The sequence below is a fragment of the Pelodiscus sinensis genome, chromosome 16 (genome assembly GCF_049634645.1).
Source record: "Pelodiscus sinensis isolate JC-2024 chromosome 16, ASM4963464v1, whole genome shotgun sequence".
In the NCBI taxonomy this organism is placed as follows: Eukaryota; Metazoa; Chordata; order Testudines; family Trionychidae; genus Pelodiscus; species Pelodiscus sinensis.
The window spans coordinates 10,722,284-10,747,927 of NC_134726.1; the positions used below are offsets into that span (position 1 = coordinate 10,722,284).

The 25,644-nt window shown below is 40.5% G+C and overlaps 1 protein-coding gene across 3 annotated transcripts in view; it reads left to right on the top strand.

Moving 5' to 3' along the window:
• The window catches only part of ABAT (4-aminobutyrate aminotransferase), a 145,979-nt gene that overhangs the window by 95,405 nt on the left and 24,930 nt on the right, over positions 1–25,644 (top strand). For 2 of the 3 annotated variants that reach the window (XM_075899273.1, XM_075899274.1), the window contains exons 6-10: positions 7,281–7,330; positions 9,212–9,268; positions 20,239–20,319; positions 22,095–22,187; positions 24,330–24,392. In XM_075899273.1, the coding sequence (XP_075755388.1) occupies positions 7,281–7,330; positions 9,212–9,268; positions 20,239–20,319; positions 22,095–22,187; positions 24,330–24,392 (344 nt within the window). The remainder of the gene's footprint in view (positions 1–7,280; positions 7,331–9,211; positions 9,269–20,238; positions 20,320–22,094; positions 22,188–24,329; positions 24,393–25,644) is intronic. The other variant, XM_075899275.1, reaches the window with a different exon arrangement.

The window sequence follows — 25,644 nt, forward strand, 5'->3', positions numbered from 1 at the left end:
AAACAGAACAGCTGTTAGATACTTCCTGGAGCTTTGAAAGCAGAGCCTTGAATCCTGCAGGACAGCAGAGATCACAAAACACTGAGGACAGCAATCAGGGCAGGCATTGTGAGATACTGGTGGAAGCCAGTTCTCTCAACAAAACAAATATCAGAGTCCACACAGGCTCTTTGTCAACAATAAAAGGAGGGGGAAAGTCTCTTGCAGAGGTGGAAGTTTTTTGTTGCCAAAACTGGTTTTTTTCGCCAACAAAATGAACATTGTAATGTAAATACTCTCACTGTTTTGTTCCCAAAAGGCAGGTTTTAGCAACAAAACATGGCAGTTTAGACAAGGCCTTAGTTATGAAATCAATATGAAGTTGGACTTCATCAGTACCAAGGAAAATTAGGTTTTTAGATCATGAAAGAAATGAAGTATAAAGTAATATAGAGATTCCTGCCTAGTTTCTCATATAATTTTAAAATAAGACTTTAGAATAGATATACTAGGCCCCAATCCTGCATTTATCTGCATATCACTCTTAAGCACAGGTGGTCCCATGAATTAGTGATGGACATAAGTTAAGCATTAGTTAGCCTTGTCAGCAGCCTGTAAGACTGCAGTGTTTCCCTGTGAAAAGGACAGAAAATATTCTTTGTCTCAAATAGACTCTCTTGTTTTAGTTTAAGGAATGCAAGAAAGAACCAGGTCTCAGCAGTAATATGACAGAGCAGCTCTGAGAACAGAAATGCTTCTACAGACAGGCACTGAACACAGCCTTGATTATCTTTCCTGTAGTGAATTCCTTCGTTAATGGAAGAGTATTTCAAGTATTTCTCCTTCTGTCTAGACTAGTGTTCAAACAGTAGGTTTTTCTTCCCAAGGGTGGGTGTGTTTAGGGTTCCATTTTGTGACCCTGGTGCTCAATGTATATCTGTGACTGTTCAGTTTTAGTCTTCAGTGAAAACACTAACTTAGGTCTCCACCTGTTCTGTTTAATTTAAACAATAGGAAAGAACAGTTGTTATGCTTAAATGAAGCACACAAGATCTTTTATAGGGGAAAAGGCAGTACACCACATTTATTGAGAATACAACGGTAGCATATCAGTCACTCCCACACACAAACACCATACACACACAGTCCCACCAGACGATGTTATAGTTACCAGTCCAGAGTCTCTATCAATCTAGTGGCCAGCTAGATCGATCACAGATGGGGAGCAGGACCTTTGTCGGTTGCGATCCAATGCTCTCCTGGAGTTGGTGGCAAGACGAACCCAAAGTTCGATGGCAAAGCCCCCTGCTTTTATAATCCTTTTCTCTGTTGAAGTCTATGAATTTTGCTGTGTCAGTCTGTGTCGACACATAGATACCACTTTCACACATAAACAACCTCTACAAGGACTTTAAAAGAAAATCACAATACAACAGTACCCCATATTGGGCAAAGCAAAAGGCACTGTAAATCAAACAACTAAGACTTCAGCCTTCAACATTCCTCTAACCTCATTAACATAGACACAATAACAAAACTCTGTCTCTTTACTTACTAAACTCACTAAGCTTTAAAACAAAGAAATATATGCCTTACTAAAGGGCTTAGTTTAATAAAATATTAAATGCGATAACCTTACATTGCTACATTATTAAACCTAAAATACAAATATAAAAAGACTAAAACTTTCAACTCCAACATATCCCCCTTTTCACCCCTCAAGAACAATTATTGAGTGGGTCATATCTTATGTAATTGTTTCATGGCTACATATCGGGAGGCAATTTGAGCTTGTGGTTGCAATTTCATAAACATTCTTTTTGTCCAGCAACACATACATATACGCCAATTAGGCAAATGCAGGATAATACCAATACAGTTATCAGTGGCTGAAGCATAATTGACAATATACCTTTGGACGTGGGAGACCAGCCTGTAAAAACTTCATACCAGTGATAAGCAGTAAGTTCTTTTTCAGCACCAGCAATTTTAATCATATCCCCATTTGCATGTGTTATTTGAAGTACTTGTTTTCCCACATCCTTTTGAGTTCCTAAAATATAAATATAAAAAGAATAAAACTTTCAACTCCAATGCAGTGTCTGACATCAAATAGAAGAGGGTGGGTGCATGCAAACTGGTTAGGGCTCAGTTGAGTTAAGCTGATGCTAATGGAAGCATTTGATGAACAGGGTAAGGTAGAGAGGACAGCTTTGACTGAAGGAGTTTGGCTGGCCTTAGCCAATATAAATATCTGTTTTGAGGTTACTTAGGATACATGACTGACACAGGAAGTAGCTACGACAGTTTAGTCAGAAATGGCTGGCAACATTTCTCTGCAAAGCAGACTCTGCACCATTCATCAGTGTCGTATGACGCTCAGGCTTAATTATTTATATGCATTCTTATTGGGATTACCCATAACAAGGACTCAGAATCTTCAGCTAACATGCAGTGTAGCTGCTCTTTTGTTGAGTTTGGTGAGCCATGGTGAATTCATAACCCTGCTGCTCTCTGCTCTGCATTAGCTATCTTTTTTGCAGGCATGTAAGTACAGTCTAAAAGTAGCTTGAGATGGAGTTATTTGAAAATCACAGTTACTTTTAACAGGATTATTCCAATCACTGCAAATGAAAAGAAACATAAATGCAACAAGAGCTCAATTTGGTGTTCAGTCCAGTTCATGAATATACATAGTTGTTACTTGTGGTTACTAGAGATAATTAAGGAGACATTTTCATTAGTATGTGGGTTTGGAGGGGGTTTTAATTTCCTTTTTATTGCAGTTTGAGATGTGTGATATATATATATATATATATATATATATATATATATATATATATATATATATATATATATATATATATATATATATATATATAGGATGACATGTTTGGTACTTTAAAATCAACTGTGTTAGGAAGTTGTTTATCTGAATGCCAATGTTCTCAAATGTAAGACCAGTAACTGAGTTTCAGATGGCTTGAAGAAAGACAAATGTATTAATTGTGTCTACTTCTAAATACTTCTCCTATTATTATAATTTATTAGCTCTACATTTATGATTGTGAGAATCTGGGACAGGGGTGTCCTATCTGGGATGTGCAGTTTTCAAAGAGTCCAGGGGCTTCATTTCAGATGAAATTTCTAAAATCTGATGCTTTCTTGAATCTTTTCCATCTAAAAAGTTGGTGAGGACCTACTTCATATAACTTCCTATCATTTTCAGTTAAGATGAAAATACCTGACAATAGTATTTCTTAACACATTTTGTTATATCTGTCTCTGGAGCCATCTGAAACAAACTAGTGCAAGGGCCTGTGAAAATAACTTAAATTTTAGTTTTATTTTAACTGAACTTTCTTGAATCTAAAGAAATGTTCATAGTCTCTTCCATTTAGGGCAGATGTTTACACTGTCTATTTTTGTCAAATTGTCTTGCATCTCTATGGCATACATGCCTGCCTTTAATATCCTTACTGCAAAAACCACTTAGTGCAATCGGTTACAAGGATTAGGAAAAGTAATAGCTAACAACCTGATCCTGCAAGTTCTTAAGCACTTCCTGAGAAGTACTGAATACAGAGATGCTTTCAGTAAAATCAGTATGAATTGCAGACAGTTAGCAAACTCTCAGATTAGGCCTTCAATTCACAAAAAGCTTATTGAAATGATATTGGAGAACAAAACTTGCAGGACAATCAAACCATTTTAACTCTACTTTCCCACTCAGCTCCAGCTGTATGTTATATATCACTAGCCAAAGGTCATACAGGTTGGGTTCCATATGTATTCTGTTTATCATAGTTGAAGAAGAATCCTCCTATTTTGATATTCTGAAGTAGTGTTAAAAATAACTATTGTGAGCACATGTAATATCACATTTATGACCTTTCTGTCCATCCACTCACTTCTTTTCTCCCGTTCATCTATTTAAAAACAATTCACTTTTGCTGTAGTGTGTTGTGATGAAATGTACTATGCTGCAGGGGTAGCGAACCTTTTTTGAATTGGGAGCCACTGACCCACAGAAAAAACACACCTCACAGATGTGGCTTCTAAGCAAGAAAAAGAAGAAACAACAACAAATGGTCTGGTAGCACTTTATAGACTAACAAAACATGTAGATGGTATCATGAGCTTTCGTGGGCACAGCGCACTTCTTGAGATGACCAGAATGATGAGTTTAGGATGTGTACACCCAAAGTTAATAGGAGAGGGGGAGGCACTGCTATGGATATTGGAAAACTGGACAGTCTCTGCAGGAAAGAATCAATGGACACAAATCAGATATACATAAAGGAAACATACAGAAACCTACTGGGGAGCACTTCAGTTTTCCACATCACACTTTAAAAGATCTCCAAGTAGCTGTCTTGTCACAAGCCAGTTGTACAAGCCAGATCCACAGGGAAGCATTGGAATTAGAGTTCATCCACAAATTCAATTCACATGCTAATGGACTCAATCGTGATGAAAGTTGGTTGGGACACTACCAATTTAACAGCCACTGAAGGTGCAAACAGCTCTTTGTGTAGTATCCTTCCTGACATGGGAGTCTATCTATTGACTTTGATTCTTATCTGCTTTAGTTTAACTACCCAATCTTCAGATACTTACTGATTCCCTCTGCTCTGTGTTTCCCACCCCCTTCCTTTTTCTTCCCTCCACCCTCCCATTCCCCTCAAAAAATGAGGAAAAACGGCTCTTGCACAAAAGGGGGGGGTTGCGCAAAAAGGAGTCGGCTACACAGAGCTTTTTTGTGCAAAATCCTTTTGCGCAAAAGGGATTTGAGGAAATGCAAATGAGTGTGACATATGCAAATGAGTGCTTCATTTGCATTTCCTCTTGCAGAAGAGCATTGTAGTACAGAGGTAGCCCCAGATAACAGGGTTGTTGCAAATCCCAGCCAGCCAGTTAGCACACAGTGGGAAGCTGCGCACGTGCACATGCACTAATACACCCCTTGCTCCAAACCCCACCCAGCCAGAACAGAGAGAAACTGTGCAGTGGCATGCACACACTTCTCGATCCCCACCAAACTTAGCCACCCACCTCAAGCCTCTTCCAACACAGCCTGGTATGGTCACACTAAATTATTCATATGTGCCCTCCTCAGCACATCGTCCTGGGCAGCCACCCTGGTCGTTCAGGTCTAGGGCTGGCAGTGCCTGCATGGATACTGTTTTTGAATGAAAAGGTGTTGATGCGGCTATTAAAAGGCTTCTTTGTTGGCAGGGTCATTGTACTTGTTGATTGGTGGTTGTTGGGTTTATTTTATTGTCACTGCATGATGGTTGGATGCTTGCACGTGCAGCTGTGCTTTAGCAAATCAGAATATTGGCTTGAGCAACTGTCAGTGTGCTGATGAAAGTAGTGCATAACTAAGCACTCCTTGAACTGGTAATTGAGTAAAAAGTACAATATTTTCTAAAAAAAACTACTTGAGTAAAAGTCAAAAGTATCACAAAAATAAATTACTTGAATAAAGTACAAATACTGAAAAAATGTATTCATTGGGTAGTATAACAAAGTACTTCTATTTAGTTACTGTCCACCTCTGCTCGAGAGCCAGTCTGTGCAGGGAGCCGATTTCTAAACTGGCTCCCCTCGTGGACCGGCTCCACCTGCCATCCCTTGCTGCTGCCTCTGATACAGAGGCAGCAGTGTTGGGATTGCAGGGGGCTCCCTGAGAGTGGGGCTGGGAGTGCACTGGCTGCCAGCCCCATCCCCAGGCAGTATTTCAGTAACCTTGTAACTGATAAAATAAATGTTATCTAACATCGCTAGTATGTGGCATGTTCCAGGGTGCTGTCAGAAAGTGAAAGGGAGTAAGGAGTTAAATTTAAGAGAGAAAGTGCCTTGGACAGGCACTTGCCAAGCCCCTGGACCACATCCTGAACAATATAAACTTCACTTCCATTTATGAAAAATGTCTGCCACCTCTTAGTTGGAAATATATGGTGTAAGATGTCATGAGTGTCAGACTTATAAGGAGAGATTTATTGTACACTGAGATGAGTTGAGTGATCTTGCATAAAGAAACTAATACATTAACCCCTGTCGTTATCTTTTCCCATCATAGCGTAATAAAACCTGCACATCTAACATTTGGGTTGGTTTTCTTGGCTTTGAGTAGTGATACGTAACTAGGGATCTCTAGTGGTAATGGAGGTGAACAAGTGTTATGTATGTCACAAAGGTATGCATTCCTGCATGTGTTACACCTCAAACAAACACGGTGGGATTAATTTACAGCCTCTGGCGTGCGCATGTCCATGTACTTTGGTGCAAGTGCACACATTTACCCTCACCTTGTGTTAGGATTGTAAAAGATTATGCACTGGTGTTTGCATCTGCAAAACCTGGGTTTACATATACGGATATACACACAGATGAACGCAGAGCTAAGAATGTGGCCCAATATATGCTCTTTTTTTAAAAAAAAAGGCAGAATCTTGCAGCGATTGTATGAAATGAATGCTTAATGTGCACAAGTCGTTATGAATACTATTCAATTGTAATAGATATGCCAGAGAGAGCTGTCAAGAAGTTGGCAGATCTCTGTGTGATGCCTAGTGCTTTTCACTGCTGGATATGCCTCAGTATTGGTGGTATCTGTACTGTACAAAACATTCCCTAAGAACATTGCTGTTGTGCAACTGAATTTTCCTTGCCATGAACAGTTATAATTGTATCTTTTTATTCTGGACAAAAAAACCCATATTTAAATCTAGTCCATAATTTTGTGATAGGCTGCATTATGTAATGAAACTTGTAATAGCTAAATGAATTTACCCAAGGAATTCAGTACATGTGTATTTGCCACCCACACCTATTTTAATGCAGAATTGCTTGGCGTTGTTTTTCCTTTATGGAGTTGTAGCCTTGAGTTCGGAAGGGACCATTGTAATCATCAATCTGGTCTCTTATACATTGCAGACCACAGAACCTTAGTTTGTAGGAGGGCCATAACCTCTGGCTGAGTTACTGAAGTTCTCCGTATTAAGTGAAGTGCAAACTGCTATCCTGTTTTAAGAAAAAAAACAAGTGGGAGGGGAACAAATCACTCATAAAACATCATGTTTCTGAAGCTGGCTTCTTGAGTCATAGAGGGAAAACAGTTTGTTCCACTTTAGAAAAGGACCAAGTATTAATATGCAAAAAGGTTAAATAGAGATGATGTTAAGAAAAAACCAAGTTAGGTAAATAAGGTTACTCTCTATGGAAGATACTGATTAAATAAATCTCATACAGGTGGCTTGAAACCAGATGGAAATAGTCTCCTTCTTTTGTTTTAGGTTACAGCCATCCATCTCTGATAAAACTTCTCCAGCAGCCACAGAATTTGGTAAGTGGTTTGTGTAAAAGACACAAAATAATTAGTCAGTCTTTCACCTCTCTCACCCTTTGTATTAGCTTTGAAAAATAGCTCGTTTGCAAATTGATTTAGCATATGAATTGACTTTTTTTGTACTTCACTGTTTTTTAAAAAGCTCTGTAATATTTAAGGACAACAATAAAGACTTTATGTAAGTTCCAGAAGAAGACTGTTTGGGGTGGCATCTTTTTGCGTCACTTTGTACATATTTGAAAGAGAGAATTCAAAAAGATGTTCCCTTCAAAACCAGACTGTTTAAAATTAATTATTTTGGATGTGTTCTTGAACAAAGCCCATTGACTGAATCTATAGGCAAGTTTTGCTTACTTGGAATTTAGAACGATTCCTTGAAATAAAGCAAAAAAATCTATGCTATCTTCTAGTCACCGTATGAAAATAGTATTTAAATCCAGGATCCTGGATTTTTATCATATCTTGCTCACAACTGTGAGAAGAGGTGTCATACAGGTTTGGTACACTGTTATATACTTGCAGAATTAAAACAAGAAGTTTAATGCAGCAAGAAATTATTTTTAAATTCTGATGCAAATATGTTTCAAGTTTTGTCATAGCCATGTCGGTTCCAGGATATTAGAGAGACAAGGTGGATGAGGCAATATCTTTTATTTGACCAACTTCTGTTGGTGAGAGAGGCAAGCTTTCGAGCTACAGGGAGCTCTTCTTCAGGTCTGGGAAAGGTATTCAGAGTTTTATAGTTAAACAGATGGTGGAATAAATAAGGACTTAATGTTTTTCAAGAGACCATTCCAGGTGATACAGACCGTTAAACATTTCTACAGTTGTAGGACAAAGGAGGGTTTGAAGCTTACAGATTATTTGCAATGAGCCATAATTTTTGTCTTTGTTAAGGCTTTGTGTACGCTGACAGATGTAAAACTTGGCAATTAGCGGCAGTTAACTGCGCTGCTTACAGAGCGCAGCAGTGAAACCACTGTTGTGTGGTTTCACATAGTCAGCTGCTAGCGTGCATCGACATTCAGAGTGGGGCACGTTGGGCAGCCTTCAAACAGAGCATCTCTTACTTTTTGGCCACTGAGGCTTGTGGGAAGGCAGGATGGATGTCACAGGGAATCCTGGGTCCTGTCCCAATGTTCCATGTTGCACTGTTTTGCATCCCAGCAACCCCGCATTTGGCACCATCTTTCAGTGGCATTTGTGCTGTGCACTCTGCCTCCTTGCTCTGCAGGAATGGATCCCAAACTGTTGAAGAAAATACTGACAGGTCTCACCAACACGTCACAAATGGCAGTCAAGTTATTTCTTAAGCTACAAAGTGATGATAAAGAATCAGACACTGATTTTGCCACACAGAGTAGCTATGACACAAGATTTCTTGTGGCATTCATGGATGTTCTGACCACAGTGGCATGCTGCTTTGGGGCTCATAAAATAAGCACTGAGAGGTGGGACCACATCATCATGGCTGATGAGTAGTGGCTGCAGAACTTTCAGATGAGGAAAGCTGAGCTCACCCCCTCCCTGCGGTGCAAGGAAAATGAGAATAAAACCTGTCTTGATGGAGACGTGTCATTGTTTGCACTGTGAAATCTGGCTACTCTGGACAACTACTGATTGGTTGCTAATCAGTTTGGAGTGGGAAAGTTGACCATTGGATTTGTGCTGATGGAAGGGTGCAGAGCCATCAATCACATGCTGCTCTGAAAGACCATGATTCTGGGCAACATGCCTGAAATTGTGGATAGCTTTGCATAGATGTGTTTCCCTAAGTATAGAGGGGCGATAGATGGCACGCATATTTGAGTTCTGGCACCAGACCATCTTGTCTTTGAGTACATTAATCTGAAGTGGTATTTATCCATGGTTCTCCAGGTGCTTGTCGGTCCCCATGGGCAACTCATGGAGATTAACTCAAGCTGGTCTGGGCAGGTGAGCAACGCACACATTTTTCAGAACACTGCAAGCAGGGACTTCCTTCCTGGACCAGGAGATCACCGTAGACTAGAGGGAGTTGACATGCCCATTGTGATCTTGGGAGACCCAGCCTACTTCTTAATGCCATTGCTCCTGAAGCCATTCACGTGGGGTATGTCTACACTTGCACCCTAGTTCGAACTAGGGATGCAAATGCAGGCATTCAAAATAGTCAGTGAAGTGGAGATTTAAATATCCTGCGCTTCATTAGCATGATCTCGCTGGTGCGTTACTTCGAATGCCAGCTGTTTTGAAAGTGAAAGTGCGCGCCGGGACGTGTTAGTTCGAACCAAACCCCTTGTTTCGAACTAACGTTAACTCCTCAAAAAATGAGGAATAATGTTAGTTCGAACCAAGGGGTTTAATTCAAACTAATGCGTCCCGGCGTGCACTTTCACTTGCAAAATGGCTGCCATTCGGAGTAATGTGCCGGCGAGATCATGCTAATGAAGCGCAGGATATTTAAATCCCCGCTTTACTGACTATTTCGAATGCCTGCATTTGCATCCCTAGTTCAAACTAGTGTGCAAGTGTAGACATACCCTTGGAGCCTTGATAGCAGCAAGAAACAGCTGAACAATGGGCTGAGCAGGTGTAGAATGACTGTTTAAAAGCCCATTAGTGATGTTTGTGTGGGAAGCTGGACCTGACCGATGACAGCATCCCTGTGCTTATAGCTGTATGCTGTACCATCATCTTATGTGTGAAGGGAAGAGTGAAAGCTTCACTGGCACTGGACCACTGACGCTGAGAGTCTGGAGGCAGAATTTAAACAACCTGAGACCAGGGCTGTTAGAGAAGCTCAGCCCAAGACCATAAGGATCAGGGATGCTTTGAGGCAGCAATTTGATGCTGAAAGTCTGTAATATTTGTTGCCAGGCACAGGAGTGCAGTAGCTGTGAAGCTAATATGTGACCCTGACTGGTCCCTATGATGCACTTAGTACAAAAATGCCTGTTGCTTTGCTGGCCGTGCTTGCTTTTATTTAATGGAATAAAGATTGATTTCAAACCTAATAATTTCATTTATTATAAACAACAGACATAGAACATACATGCAGCATGACACATCTGCGCTTTGGGGAGGAGAGGAGAAAGGGAGAAGGTGAGGCCTGGCACATTTATAGATTTGTCCGTGTCCAGATATTATATGCAGCCTTGCCATCTGATGTGCTGTGCAATGGGTGCTGCAGTTCATGAGGGCAAAATTGTCTTGTGATGAGGGTTGCATGCATTGCGTGTCTATGGGAGTCTGCACGGATGAATGGTGAAGGGGCAGGTGTGGAGTGCAGTGAGTGCTGACTGGGGACAGGATGGTGACCAAAATGTGTTGGTGATGACAGGGGAGTCCATGGAAAACAGTTTTGGGATACTGGCTGCATGGTGGGTGGTCACGGAGCTGCCCCCTCTGCAGTGCTAGCAGCACCTGGAGTGTGTCTGCTGGGCACTCCATAATGATTAAGAGCAGCTCTGTGGCTTCATTCTCCTTCCACTCCCTCTGCTCCTTGCCCCTCTCCTCCTTCAGTTCATTCTTTTCAGCAGCAGCCTGAAGCATAACACCACACAACAAGTCCTCTTGACTTTTCTGATGCTGCCTCTCTACTTTGTGCAGCCATTCAGCCAGTAATAGCAAGGAAGGCTGGGATCCCAAGGGTCAAGCTGTGAAGCCAAAATACAACATTTTACAGAGGGACCATTGTTAACACTAGGCAGAGCACTACCATGATCCATTTTAAACACCAGCGCTGTTCACATTTCTAGCACTGAATGGCTGTCCATCATCATCATCAACAACCATGAGCTCGACGCCCGTTGGTGTCCAATGCCTCCCTCACTATTTCCTTCCACCTTTCACTGTCCAGCTCGGAGTGGCTTAGTTTCCGTAGACTGGCTCCGCACCAAGCTACTATATCATCTACCCATTCTCTGTGGGGTCTGCCTCTCCTATTCGGACCATCCATTATGCTGAATACTAGGGACTTAACTTTTCGCTCGTTGTTCATTCTGCAGGTATGCCGAGTAGCTGTAACTTCCATTGTATAACCTTCTGCGGTAGGTTCTCTTTTGGCTGTATCTTCCTATATAATTCCTCATTGGTGACCTTCTGCATCCGTCCTATTCTCAGGATCTTTCTATAACAACTCCTCTCGAACGCCAATATCCTTCTCTTCAAATCTTACGTTATCACCCATGTCTCATATCCGTACAACATGCTGCTAAATACATACCTTTTCAAGATGCTCAGCTTCGTTCCTAAGCTAATTGCTTTTCCAGATCTTATCCATTGCCTTCAAACTCACTCTTGCTTTTGCTATTCTAGTTGCTATTTCCTTCTAGTCTCGATCATACGTCATGTTGCTCCCCAAATACGTGAACTTCTCTACGTTCTCTAGTTCAATCCTGTGACGGGGTGAGGTCACAGATGACCCCTTGGGGGTTCCTTCCAGGGTGCTGACCCAGCCACTACCACTCTCCTTCCTGTTCTCTGGGGCTCCTTACCACCCGGTCCTGCTGGGCCAGCTCCCTGATCTCCCCCAGCCAAGGCCCCAAGCTGAGGTCCCTGCCCCCACCGAGAAGCAGCACAGACACTGAACCTCCTCAGGTCCAAGGAGAGTGCAGTTTAGGGCCCAGCCTCCTGGGGATAGCACTCCCCAGATGGGATCAAACCCCAAAGAATTAGCTAAGCCCCCTTTAGCAATGCAAGGGGGAATGTGCACGCTGGTTGCCCTCCCCAGGTAACAATCACTTCCACTGGGTTTGATAGAAAATAAAAATGGTTTTATTAAGTTGAAGCAGTAGGATTTAAGTAGTAATAAGAGAAAGTAGGCAGAGCAAAGTAGGTTACAAATGAAAAGAAACAAAATCGCTTGGCTAATTCTAAATGGAAACCTCAGTACAAACTTAATCAAACTCACTCTAAAACCTCTTTTCCAGCTGCCACTCTAAACCAGGGCTCTCCTCCCCACCCTGGGGTCTCAGGCGCCTTCCTTCAAGTGCAGCCCAGCCAAAAGACCCAGGCCTCTGCTTTCCTATTCCTTTTGTTAAGGATTGAGGCCACTCCCTACCAGCCACTGCTCAGGCTGAAGAACAAAAGAGATAATTTAACAGTTCAGGGTAACACCTTCCATGTCTCTCATTCATACGTTTGAAACTCACAAATTATTCCCCACTCCCTGTGTCTAATTTTACACACACAAATGATACATACAACAGAGTAAGATAAAGAGAACCAGTGGATCATGACATGAAGATTGATGGGTTCCCCAAATGATTCACTCAAAACACTTGAGATATGTATATTCATGTCCATGAGTCCAGTTCATAAAGCATAGGGGAGGGGGCTCCATCACAGATCCCATCTACACTGATCTTCCTTCCTATTTTCTTATGTCCAAATACTATTTTCTTCGTTTTATCGAAATTCATAATCAGCCCATTCTGTGGGTGAGCATATATAAGATACAAGATCTCCAAAATGGTGAGTTAAGCACTGGAGCAGGGGACTTAATTGGTGCACAGCCTTACTATAGTCTGAGCAGATGTGTTGTGTCTTAGGAAGAGCCAGTACTGCAGGGGAGCCTATTATCAGGGTTCTTTTTTGCCATGTCTTACTGGGGCTGTGTCTACACAGTGGCGTTATTTCGGAATAACTGGCATTATTCCAAAATAACATAGTGTGCATCTATGCTACAGGCCTTTATTTTGAAATAATGTTGAGTTGGAGGACTTCTTACTCTGACTCACAGTATCCCTCACTATCCCTCATTTCATGAGGAGTAGGGGAAGTTGAAGGAAGAGTGTTCTTCCTTTGATTTCCTGCTGTGTAGACAGCACTAAAAGCCGAGTTATTTTGACTTCAGCTAGGCAGTTGACATGGCTGAAATTATGTAGCTTAATGTGACTTTAGCCCTGCTGTGTAGATGTGCCCTGGAAGTCCAGAGTTCCACAATCTTCATTTTTTTAAAATGTCATCACTATTGACATTTTAGCTTGCATATATAGGTGGGTGGATGGGATGATGAGCTGAATTAATTTAGCTGAAAACTTTGGATGATTCCAAGTTAAACCTGAGCTGCAGGAGAGTCTGAGCACAACACTGTGTGGACATGAAAGGCCAGACATGTGGATTCTTAAGAATAGTCCTCATTTCTCCAGGGAGAGTGTACCCAAAGGTAAAACAAAATGCCTTAAAAGTTTTTAAAAAACAAACATGGAGAGTTAGGTCAGCTGCCCAAAGGCAACTCTGAATATTATCAAAGCACTAGCAGTTCTAGATATTTCCATTAAAACGGGGCAATTTTTCCTAAGAGATTCCTTGATTCAAAATACCCTAATTTTAATGCAGCATTACTCTAACACAGGTCTGTCTACCACCATGGTATTTGGTTGCACTATCTTATATATATACTGACACTTTAAATATCAGAAAGAAGCCTGGGAACATCTTCTCAGCTCAGAATGCCTTCAAAGTCCATATAGGAATTTTAAAGCTATGTCCATTTCTAGTAAACATGAATGGCACAGACCTTGTTAGCTTTATTTCTAGAGTGGATAGTATAGGCTTCCATTGGGTCAGTGGGGGAAAACAACAGAATTGGTTCAGCTAGAAGCTAGCTGTGCATCGTCTGTTTCTGGCAATGCTTTGTCTTGTCAACTGTGGGTAATTGTCAAGGCTGTTCTCCACTCTGACAAGATGAATGCAGAAGTTGGGGCCCCACAAGAGCACTCCAAAACCTTGCCCCTACGGGTTCTGGTACAAAAACTTCCCCCCACAAAATCCTAATACCCAGATTTTGTGGGATCTGCTACCCCCATCAAGTGCTTTTGAATCCCAAAATAAAACAAACGGGTGGACACTTAAAACCAAACCCTGGCGTACCCCAAATTCTTTTTCCCCAAAAGAGCTTGAAAAAGAAAAGAGAAAAACAAGCTGCAGTCTGTGGTAGCTGATCCATCAGTCAGAGGCGTGCAGATACACACAGATGGACCATCCAGGACACACAAATAAACTAATACTGGTTAATTAGAAAAAAGAAACAATCTTTTATTATCAAAACAAAACTACAGTTGCAAGCATAGTAGATTTGCTAGATGGAAAGAGCCACCATTTGATATAGGGTATGGCTACATGTGTGGGTTTTTTCAAAGAAGGTAAGCAAATTGCACTCACATTTGCATATCTTCTTCTGGTTTTTTTCCGATATTTGGCCTGTCTAACGGGGGCAGATGTCTGGGGAAAACCCCTCTTTCGGAAGCACCCTGTACACCTTGTTTTACAAGAAATAAGGGGGCTTCCAAAAGAGGTTTTTTTCTGACATTTGGCCCCGTGTAGACGGACCAAATATTGGAAAATCCTCTTCTGGAAAAAAAACGGAAGAAGATATGCAAATTCGAATGCAATTTGCATACCTTCTTTGAACCACCTCCTCTCCTCCCCTCCTCCCACAGTGTAGCCATACTCATAGATACTCAGGGGAAAATCCCTGGGCTATAAGGCTTAGTTACTAAAGAGAAAAAACAATGAGCAAGCTCAGACTTTATTTCCAAACCCCCAAACAAGGGAAGCAATAAACCCTGATGGACTATTTAAAACTTTTCCCTACTTAAACATTTTAAGAAGTCCATTCTTGGAGAGAGAAGCATCTCCCTTAATACCTGGGAGAAACTACTCTGGATCTCAAATAAAGAAGAGAGAGAGAAAAACTCCTCTTTTCCTGTTTGAAATTCCTACCTGCATTGTTATTGGCTGACTGCCCGACACGTTGGCTAGGTACATGAGTTAATCCCTTAGTCACTGGGTGCTGGTCAGCACTCCTGATTATGATAGTAATACGTCCAGTTTCATGAAGTGTACAGAAAGCATTTAGTTCCATAGCCAGAGCTTTATGAAAAGCTTGGGTTTCTGGAAACCTACTGCAGCCAGCTGTGGTCTTTGGTAGGAGACTGCAGGCTGCTGAGTGTCAGATGTACTGTGAAAATGCATTCATGGTTCCAAGGCTGGTCTTCACTAGAAAATTTGTTATTTACCGATGTGTCTCTCAGGGGTGTACAAAATCCACACACCTGAGTAACTTAGCTAAGATGACCTAAGTCCTGAATATGCAGCACTAGATAAATAGAGGTAAATTATCTACATGAATCACTACAGTGATACAGCTGAAGCATGTAGCTGCTTCAGTGTAAACTAGCCCTTAATTTTACTCTTAACTGAGGCACCAAAAATATTCCAGGGAATGATAATGTTAATGATAGGAACAAAATTTACTTTTAGGGATTATGTCCTGTTTTTTTTTTGTTTGTTTGTTTTTTTTGTAATGCATCATGACTATATTTTTATCCCACTGAAAAGAAGCTCTGAATCTCCTCTCATTAGTTTGAGATGGTAGCAGAGTATTTGAATGTTCTATTTCTCTTGTTACTGGGCTTATCTCATTTTAACAATAAAAGAAAAACACACTTTCTTCTCATAATCCATGAATCTCAGTGAATTTTCTCAGACTTCTAGATTTACGTGGAAATTTCTTTCTCTAGTAAAGACAAAAGTCCAATAAGAGCTCTAGTATACACCAAACAGAGTTTGTTGTTCAGACTGTTGGAAAGGAACTTTGGGCTTGTATTCACTACACGGTGGATCAGCGCAGCATCAATCGATATACCAGCGGTCAATTTATTCTTCCACTCTGCTACCTACTGATAAGGCCTTAACTGGAAAACTGTGTCCTGTGCTGGGCACTGCACTTCATTTTTCCTGAACAACAAAAATGATTGAAGGCAGAGCTGAGAACTGGTACCTCTGGGCTTGGCAATCTTTCTCCATAAAGAAAAATTGAAAAAATTGGGTTTGTTTAGTCTGGAGAAGAGAAAGGGGAGCATAAACCGACCAGTAGTAAAGGTTGTTATAAAGAGGCGAGTCATTTAATTGCTCTCGTTAACCCCTGAGGACAGGACAAGAAGGAATGGGTTTAAATTGCAGCGAGAGTGCGTTAGGTTAGCCATTAGGGAAAACTTGCTAACTATAAAAATAGGAAAAACTAGAGCACTAGAACAAATTACCTTGGGAGGTTGTGGAAGCTTCATCACTGGACGTTTTATAGAACAGATTAAACAAACGTGTCCTGGATGTCCTACCTCAGTGCAGGGGTCTGGTGTAGTTGACCTAGTGAAGTCCTTTCAGGCCTACATTTCTGTGATTCTATCAATATCATCTCTGCTCTCTCAGCCATTGTTCATATGCTATGCTATGCAGCTCTGTCTCACTAATGTGATTACTTTCATGGGTATTGGGGATTAGAACTGGTTCATTGCTGCAGCAGCATTCTGACACTTCGTGTGCAGCTGAGTAGACACAATCAAATCAAAATGTAAATGGTTTTGATGATTTTAACTCCCCTCTCTCACAATCCACTACCAATCTGTCTCTGAGCACAGGATCAAGCTGCTACTAAAACTAGGCTGCACAAAACTCTTGAATGCAATTTTACATAATAGAGTGTAGCAATAACTCTCATAAAATCAGAACACAAGTCTCCATGCTTCCTATAGCATCCATTCATCCAGATGTGGTTTTGCCTAACGTTACTCCCTTGATGTACTGCTTACTATTGTGGATGTATGAGAGGATTTTATAAGGGAGAAAGCATGATTATCTGAGAGTATAAAGTTACTGCAGGAAAACTATTTTATTGCAATAATTGCTTGGTTGATTCTTGTTGCACCTTATTCTTCTCTTGTCCTTTGAACATATCTGTGTAATTTCACCCATCCTCAAAATCCTATATTGTAATGATATCTTAAGGGTGTTTATACCACTGTGGTCAGAACTGATCTTTCTTGAAGCCTGATAAGGAAGAAACTGTTACAGTAGCTCAGTGAAATTTAGGTTTAGCCATTCTAACTGAAACCAAATAATTAAGGCTTTAAAGTTTATTTCCTCTATACAAAAGGATCTGAGATTCTGGTGAAAGAATAGGTTGAAGGGGTTAACAAGCATGTGGATAAGGGGGATCCAGTAGATATAGTATACTTGGATTTTCAGAAAGCCTTTGACAAGGTCCCTCACCAAAGGCTCTTGTGTAAATTACATGGCCATGGGATAAGAGGGAAGGTCCTTTCTTAGATTGCGAACTGGTTAAAAGACAGGAAACAAAGGGTAGGAATAAATGGTAAATTTTCAGATTGGAGAGGGGTAATTAGTGGTGTACCCCAAGGGTCAGTCCTGGGACCAATCCTTTTAAACTTATTCATAAATGATCTGGAGAAAGGGGTAAGCAGTGAGGTAGTAAAGTTTGCAGATGATTCCAAACTCTTTAGGATAGTCAAGACAGAAACAGACTGTCTTTTTATTGCTGATCTTGGCACCAAAAGTGGAAGTGTCCTAATAAAATTTGCAGATGACACAAAGTTGGGAGCTATTGCCAATTCAGAAAAGGATCGGGATATCATACAGGAAGATCTGGATGATCTTGTAAATTGGAGTGACAGCAATAGGATGAAATTTAATAGTGAGAAGTGTAAGGTTATGCATTTAGGGATTAATAACAAGCATTTTAGTTATAAGCTGGGGACACATCAGTTGGAAGAAACGGAGGAGGAGAAGGACCTCGGAGTCCTGGTTGATTATAGAATGACTATGAGCCGCCATTGTGACATGGCCGTGAAAAAGGCTAATACAGTCTTGGGATGTATTAGGCGAGGTATTTCCAGTAGGGATAAGGAGGTGTTAGTGCCATTATACAAGGTATTGGTGAGACCCCATTTGGAATACTGTGTGCAGTTCTGGTCCCCCATGTTTAAGAAGGATGAATTCAAACTGGAACAGGTACAAAGAAGGGCCACTAGGATGATCCAAGGAATGGACAACCTGTCTTATGAAAGGAGACTCAAGGAGCTTGGCTTGTTTACTTTAACCAAAAGAAGGCTGAGGGGGGACATGATTGCACTCTTTAAATATATTAGAGGGATAAATACCAGGGAGGGAGAGGAATTATTTAAGTTTAATACCAATGTGGACACAAGAACAAATGGATATAAGCTAGCTAGTAGGAAGTTTAGACTTGAGATTAGACGAAGGTTTCTAACCATTAGAGGAGTGAAGTTCTGTAACAGCCTTCCAAGGGAAGTAGTGGGGGCAAAAGATCTATCTGGTTTCAAGATTAAACTAGATGGGTTTATGAAGGGGATGGTTTGATGAGATAACATGATCTTGGTATCTAGTTGACCATTCATTATCAGTGGGAAATAGGACAATGCAGGGATGATAGGAGTTACTATAGAGAACTTTCTGGGTGTCTGGCTGGTGAGTCTTGCCCACATGCTCAGGGTTTAGCTGATCGCCATATTTGGGGTCAGGAAGGAATTTTCCTCCAGGGTAGATTGGCAGAGGCCCTGGAGGTTTTTCGCCTTCCTCTGTAGCATGGGGTACAGATCACAGCTAGAGGATCTCTGCATCTTGGGGTCTTCAAAGTATTTGAAGGCTTCAATATCTGAGATATAGGTGAGAGGATTATTCTAGGAGGGGTGGGTGAGATTTTGTGGCCTGCACTGTGCAGGGGGTCAGACTAGATGATCATAATGGTCCCTTCTGACCTTAGAGTCTATGAGTCTATGAGTGAGGGACTCCAAGAAGATCTCACCAAACTCAGTGATTGGGCAGCAAATTGGCAAATGAAATTTAATGTGGATAAGTGTAAAGTAATGCACATCGGGAAAAATAACCCCAACTATATGTACAGTATGATGGGGGCTAATTTGGCTACGACAAATCAGGAAAGGGATCTTGGAGTTATCGTAGACAGTTCTCTGAAAACTTCCACGCAGTGTGCAGCGGCGGTCAAAAAGGCAAATAGGTTGCTAGGAATGATTAGGAAAGGGATAGAAAATAAGACACAGAATATCTTACTGCCCCTGTATAAAACCATGGTACGCCCACATCTTGAATACTGTGTACAGATGTGGTCTCCTCACCTCAAAAAACATATTTTGGCCTTGGAAAGGGTTCAGAAAAGGGCAACTAAAATGATTAGGGGTTTGGAACGGGTCCCATATGAGGAGAGGTTAAAGCGACTGGGACTTTTCAGTTTAGAAAAGAGGAGACTGAGGGGGGATATGATAGAGGTATATAAAATTCTGATTTGTATGGAGAGGGCCGATAAAGAAAAGTTATTTATTAGTTCCCTAAATAGAAGAACTAGAGGACACCAAATGAAATTAATGGGTAGCAGGTTTAAAACGAATAAAAGAAAGTTCTTCTTCACACAGCATGTAGTCAACCTGTGGAACGCCTTGCCAGAGGAGGCTGTGAAGGCTAGGACTATAATAGAGTTTAAAGAGAAGATAGATAATTTCATGGAGGTTAGGTCCATAAAAGGCTATTAGCCAGGGGATAAAATGGTGTCCTTGGCCTCTGTTTTTCAGAGGCTGGAAAGAGATGGCAGGAGACAAATCGCTTGATCATTGTCTTCGGTCCACCCTCTCTGGGGCACCTGGTGCTGGCCACTGTCGGTAGACAGGATACTGGGCTAGAAGGACCTTTGGTCTGACCCAGTACGGCCGTTCTTATGTTCTTATGTAATAAAGTGAAGTATTCCTATAAAAAAATCAGTTTTAAAAATCAGGTTTAAAGAGGAAATATTTCACTGAAGTCTAGACGTTTCACTGATCTTTAAAGGTGACTAAACAAATTAAAATTGTGCTTGGTCAGAAAAATGAGTCTATTTAATGAGACTTTAATATTTTTAGTCATTTTTAAAACATCTACGTCATAATGGGAAATATTTACATATGTGCAACGACTTAAATATTTCCAGTTATGACACAGAAGTTTTAGACTTAGTTTAATTTACATTTATGGGTTTTGAATCATAATCTCAACATTGTAGATTTTTATTTATGCTGTATACTTACTGTTTTTCTTTCTTCACTTTTCAGAGTACATTTGTTAATAGGCCTGCTCTTGGGATTTTACCTCCAGAGAATTTTGCTGAAAAATTAAAGGAATCTTTGCTTTCTGTAAGTTTAAAAATGAACTAGGATGATTTACCATATTCTAAGTCTGCATATCTCAAAAATACATATATGGTATGAAACTCCACTGAAAAGAAGGATCTGAAATTTCTGTTGTATTAGTAAGTTGCAAAAGAATGATCTAGATAATGCTTAGTCCTCCCATGAGTGCAGGAGATTGGACTAGATGATCTCTCAAATTCCCTTTCAGTCTCTAAAGCCTAGAGGTTTTTAAGTCCCAGCTTGAAAAAGCCCTGGCTGGGATGATTTAATTGGGATTGGTCCTGCTTTGGGCAGAGGGTGGACTTGATGACCTTCTGAGGTCTCTTCCAGCCCTATGATTCTATGAACGTTACTTAATCACAAATAAGAAATTATGCTTTGTATACTTATCTTAAATTCTTCCCCCTAGAATATTCCTACTATTTATGGCAATACCAGTTAAGGAGTTCAGAAGGTAGGAGAAACAGTGAAAAATGCAGTAGCTGACTTAGTTAATGAGACTACTTACAGTTTTAACATTAAATATGGCTTTATCTGCTTTGCTGGAACAGGACCTAACGAACATAACAAAATCCAACCTGTAGTGCACAAAGCTAGAATTTGAAGAGGTTTTTAAGTCACCATAGGATTTTTGTTAAGTATATTAGAGAACTGACAACATGGTGTTGCTCTTCTACTCTTGAAGAAATTCAAAATAGAAAATATTAAATCATCATTATTCTGTATTCTTTAAGATGACTACTGATATTATGATAATGAGGCTGACTGTTGGAAGTAATCATGGCTTATGTCTTGAAGAGCTAAGCATTAAAGGAAGCAGTGTTTTGCTGTTAGTATTCTACCCCTTTTCTAGTTTGAGTACCTCTTCATATCTGGGAAATTTCACATGGAACCCAAAAAGTACAAGGCTAAAGTTCTGTCAGTCCTTTAGAACAAACTGTGAATAGCTAAAAACGACACTTCCAGTGTTGCATTTTCTCTAGAGGCGTTCTACAAGTGATGCACTGTTTGTCAACCTTCTTTTCCTTGTAATGCTGAGCATGCTGAACTTGGCATTGAGGTTATTTTTCATGTGTGCCTTTCTCCAGATGGTGGTTATTTGTGTAACTATTCTGCAAAGGAATGTATATGTTTTCTGTTTCTTTGTTAAAATAGTGATCAGTATTTATGAAGAAACACATGCCCACTCCATGGCATTCGGGGTACAGACTTACCAGGGAAAAATTAAAGTGTTTGAATAGGAAATGATGTTGTTTAACTATTAGCAGTTGAATCAGCTGCCTGCCCCTTTTCAAGAAAATGGGATCCATAGAGCCCTGCAAATCCATGGATATCTCCTTTATATCTGGGGGTATCTGCATCCAGGAATATGGATATGGATATCCACAGCTCATTTTTGTAGATATGGACGAAAATAAAAAGTTTGTATCTAAAACCCTTCAAATTTGTGGATATTCACAGATCATTTTTGCAGATAAGGATGTGGACACCAATTGTATATCTGCATGGGGCTCTATCCATAAATGAAGCTGGATGTTTCCATGCAGAGAATTTTGCAGATGAAATTTTAAAGAGAACTACCCATCCTCATCATGATGAAATCAAACCTTTGATTCTCTTAGGATCTGAATGTGAGATGTGATGGTGTGTGCTCTGAATGCAGATGCCACACTACATTTACTCTGAATACAAGAATGAAATGGGGCTGGTTAGGTATTTTTGCTTTGTTCCATAATTGTGCTAATTATTTTATCTTTATTATGTCTCTTTGTTGACAGGTGGCTCCTAAGGGCCTGCAGCAGGTTATCACCATGTCCTGTGGATCCTGTTCTAATGAAAATGCCTTTAAAGCAATATTCATGTGGTACAGGGTGAGTCAAAATAACTGAGCATGGTTATTTACAGTACTGCGGCACCTACACAATGGCATGGATATTTCATAAGAACTGAATCTGCATGGAATGCATTCCTTTAGTTATATAATTATGGATTAAATTGTAGAAAACAGAATAGATCTTTGCACCTTTAACTTTCTCTCCTATCTGTTGGACCACCTGGAAAATTCCAGATGTGTCAGTGGTTTTCCCACTACAAAACTAATACTTTTTCTTTTCTCACTGTGCCTCCTTCCCTTGCTCAGAATTAGGTGGCTCAGGTAAAAATAGAGGTAGTAAATACACATTTTGCTTGAACAAGTGATTACTTAAAGATCTGCTCTCTCTTGAGCTGACAGAGCTCCTAATAGAGGCTGTACTTCTGTCCTGGTTTTCACAATGTTTATTTCAATTCCAGTCTGCTACAAATTCCACACTGAAAGGAGGGAGTAATATACAGGGCCTTGGGATCCCTTTATGTGAATTCTAAAAAACATAAGAACATGGAATATACAAAGCAAGTATCAGCCAATGCAGCAGCATTCCTTCCTCCCTCTTTACCATCACGAATCCTGTGACTGATGCAGCTCAAAACCCTCCATCACACTTTCTCAGTAACCAGAAATTCTACCCTCAACTGTATGTTCTCTGACAATGCCATATGCAAACAAGCGAGCTTTGCAGTATATACATTTGGACTATTTCAGACGTGGGTGTGCTTAGGGGAAAAGGGGGACAAAAGCATTCTGAAGGAAAGAAAAGCTGCTCATGCATCTGTGACAGTAACTCATTGGAAGTGGGAAGAGGGAGGGACAAATACCAAGCAGCACCATTCTATCCTGAAGCTAGTAGGCCCATATGGCTCATAGAAAAACTATTTTGGAAAAGTTTCATTCTTCCAAAATTATGCAGTGCATTTTTCTTTCTGGTATTCCAAGTCCTGCATGTGATTCTAGGGTTTAGAAGTTGGTTACAAAAGTATCAATGATGCCGTATTTTTAAACAAACATTTTTTTCAAGCTTTTATCTTAAGTTGCTGCCTAAACTAAACACACAAGGGTCAGGTATAAAATCTTTGCACTAGTGTGGAAAGACAGCATTTGGCTGTGGATCTTACAGCACTGCAGCTGACCACTGTAAGGTTTCCTGAATAGCAGCTCTACGTGGTGGAAGAGAACTTTCCCACCACCATAATTAACCCTCCCCCACAATGAATAGTGGTAGCTATGTCAGTGGGAAACACTGTCCCGTCAGCATAGCGCTGTGCACACCAGTGATTTTGTTGGTAAAACTTCTGTTGCTCAGGGGCATGAAAGAGTGCTAGTGAAGACAAAGCCTGTGTAACCAGCAGCTGTGCTCATTCACAGTCTGTCTCCTAATATCGTGAACTAAACTAGTGCTGGCCAAATCTTGTTAACATTTCTGTGTGTATAAGATGAATACTGAATTGAATGATTTGGGGTGATACACACTACCAGCTGCAGCAACCATTTATTTAAATCCATATGCTGTTATTTCTTAATATATTATAGTCATGCCCAAAGATCACAGTTAGGATTCATGCCCCACTGTCCCTCCCTAATGTTAACATAGATAAAGAGAGAGTCCCTGGTCTGGAGAGCTTACCAACTAAAGATGCTAATCTGAGCCATAACAAAATAGGTAAGACCCTTCATTCCTCTTTTGACTTTCAGAGTAAACATATATAATGCCTCTAATGCTAGATCATCCCACACATGAAATGCATAAGAAACAACTCTTTTCAGAGGAAAAAATCACTGTCCACTTTAGGTTAAACAAACTCATAATTAGTTAAAAGAATGAAGAGTGGACAAACCTTGGAGCTTCCACTACATCTCAAATACTGAAAAGGTTTATTCTCTTTTTAAAAAGAGAGAAATAGAAGGGATTTTCTGCCTTATCATGCCCACTCTTGATAGACGTGTGCCTCTTAAGCTTTGGAGATCCCATATAATTTGTGTCTTAATGTTCCATATATGGTTTCATCAAGTCTGCCATTTCTGCTGTGTAATCCTTCAGACACTTTTTTCTGTGGGATTTTGCAGCAAGACTTCACCTGCAACTAATGTGAGATTCATCTAGCACAGCTTATGAAACCCTCTTTCATTACTTTTGCAGAACAAGGAAAGGGGTAATAATAATGTCACAAAGGAAGAATTGGAGACGTGCATGATTAACCAGGTAACTTTATTATTCTGTTTATTATCCAGAGTATTTGTATTTAATTTGTTTACAGAACAAAATCCCATGCTTTCTAACACTATGATGGAGCCTAGTACTTAAAAGCTTCAAGAATGGTCAATTACTGCTCACTCCCAGCCAAAATTCTGGCCCTGCTACTGGCATCCTGCTACCCTCTCGAGAATAGTTGTGAATTGTTTTAAAACTGCCCTCTTTCTGATATGCCATCTGCTAGAGAGACGGGCATGTGCTGGGAGACTGTGGGGAATAAATAATAAAGATTAGAACATTAACAGTCCTATTAATTTTTTCCCAAAATGTAGTTTAATGACAAAATTAATCAAGAAGCTAGTTTGCCATGGAATAATTACATGGGAGTAACAAATTAAGATACAGCTGGAAATCCTGTTTAGTACTAGTTCAACTTCAATCCAGTCATAAACATTAATACAAAAGATTATTAATGAAGTTGGGGAATGTATTTAATTTAGGATCCCTTCTAAGATGTGAGCATCTTGGAAATTACAGGATCTACAGCTCCAAGGCCAGATCCTTGGCCTAGGGTACATTCCTGTCATGTTGCTCCAGTGGTACAGTGCTTAAAATTCTCTTGAATTGGACCAAAGCCAAGGTGAGAACTAGGCACCTGAGCATGCTGTGTTCTTGCGATCGTGAACTGGTAGAATGATCTCATAGTGACCATTCCAGTTGGCATAAGGTAGAGCAATGGCTGATCTGATTTACATAACAATCCAGGATTGAGCACAGTAGTAGATGTGCTAGAACTACATCTTGTGTGAATTCATTGCAGTTTAGGATTTTTTTTCTGTTCCCAGAAAGGTTATCTTCTGTGAATGTCCCACTGAGCGCATAGAATCATAGAAGACTTGGATTGGAAGAGACCACTGGAGGTCATCCAATCCAACCGCCCGCTCAAAGCTGAATCAGTCCTAACTTGGGGTTCACCAGCCTTGTGATAACGAGGCCCATCCTTTTATAGTATGACGTTAAGGCACTTCCTTTCTCTGTTCCCAGGAGCTAGGCCTGCTTTTCTCTCCAATGCTCCAGTAATAATTCAATGCCACTTTACTGTTGTTCTCTCAGCCAGACTATTAGTATTTGGTTTGTTTGTCATCGCTAGATCTCCTCTGCTTAGCAGCTCTGTAGATAGTTCCTCAGCCAATTGATAAATTAGTTTAGATGGAGTTCATTGTCCCAGACAGGACCTTTGCCTAGAGACAGGGCATGCCAT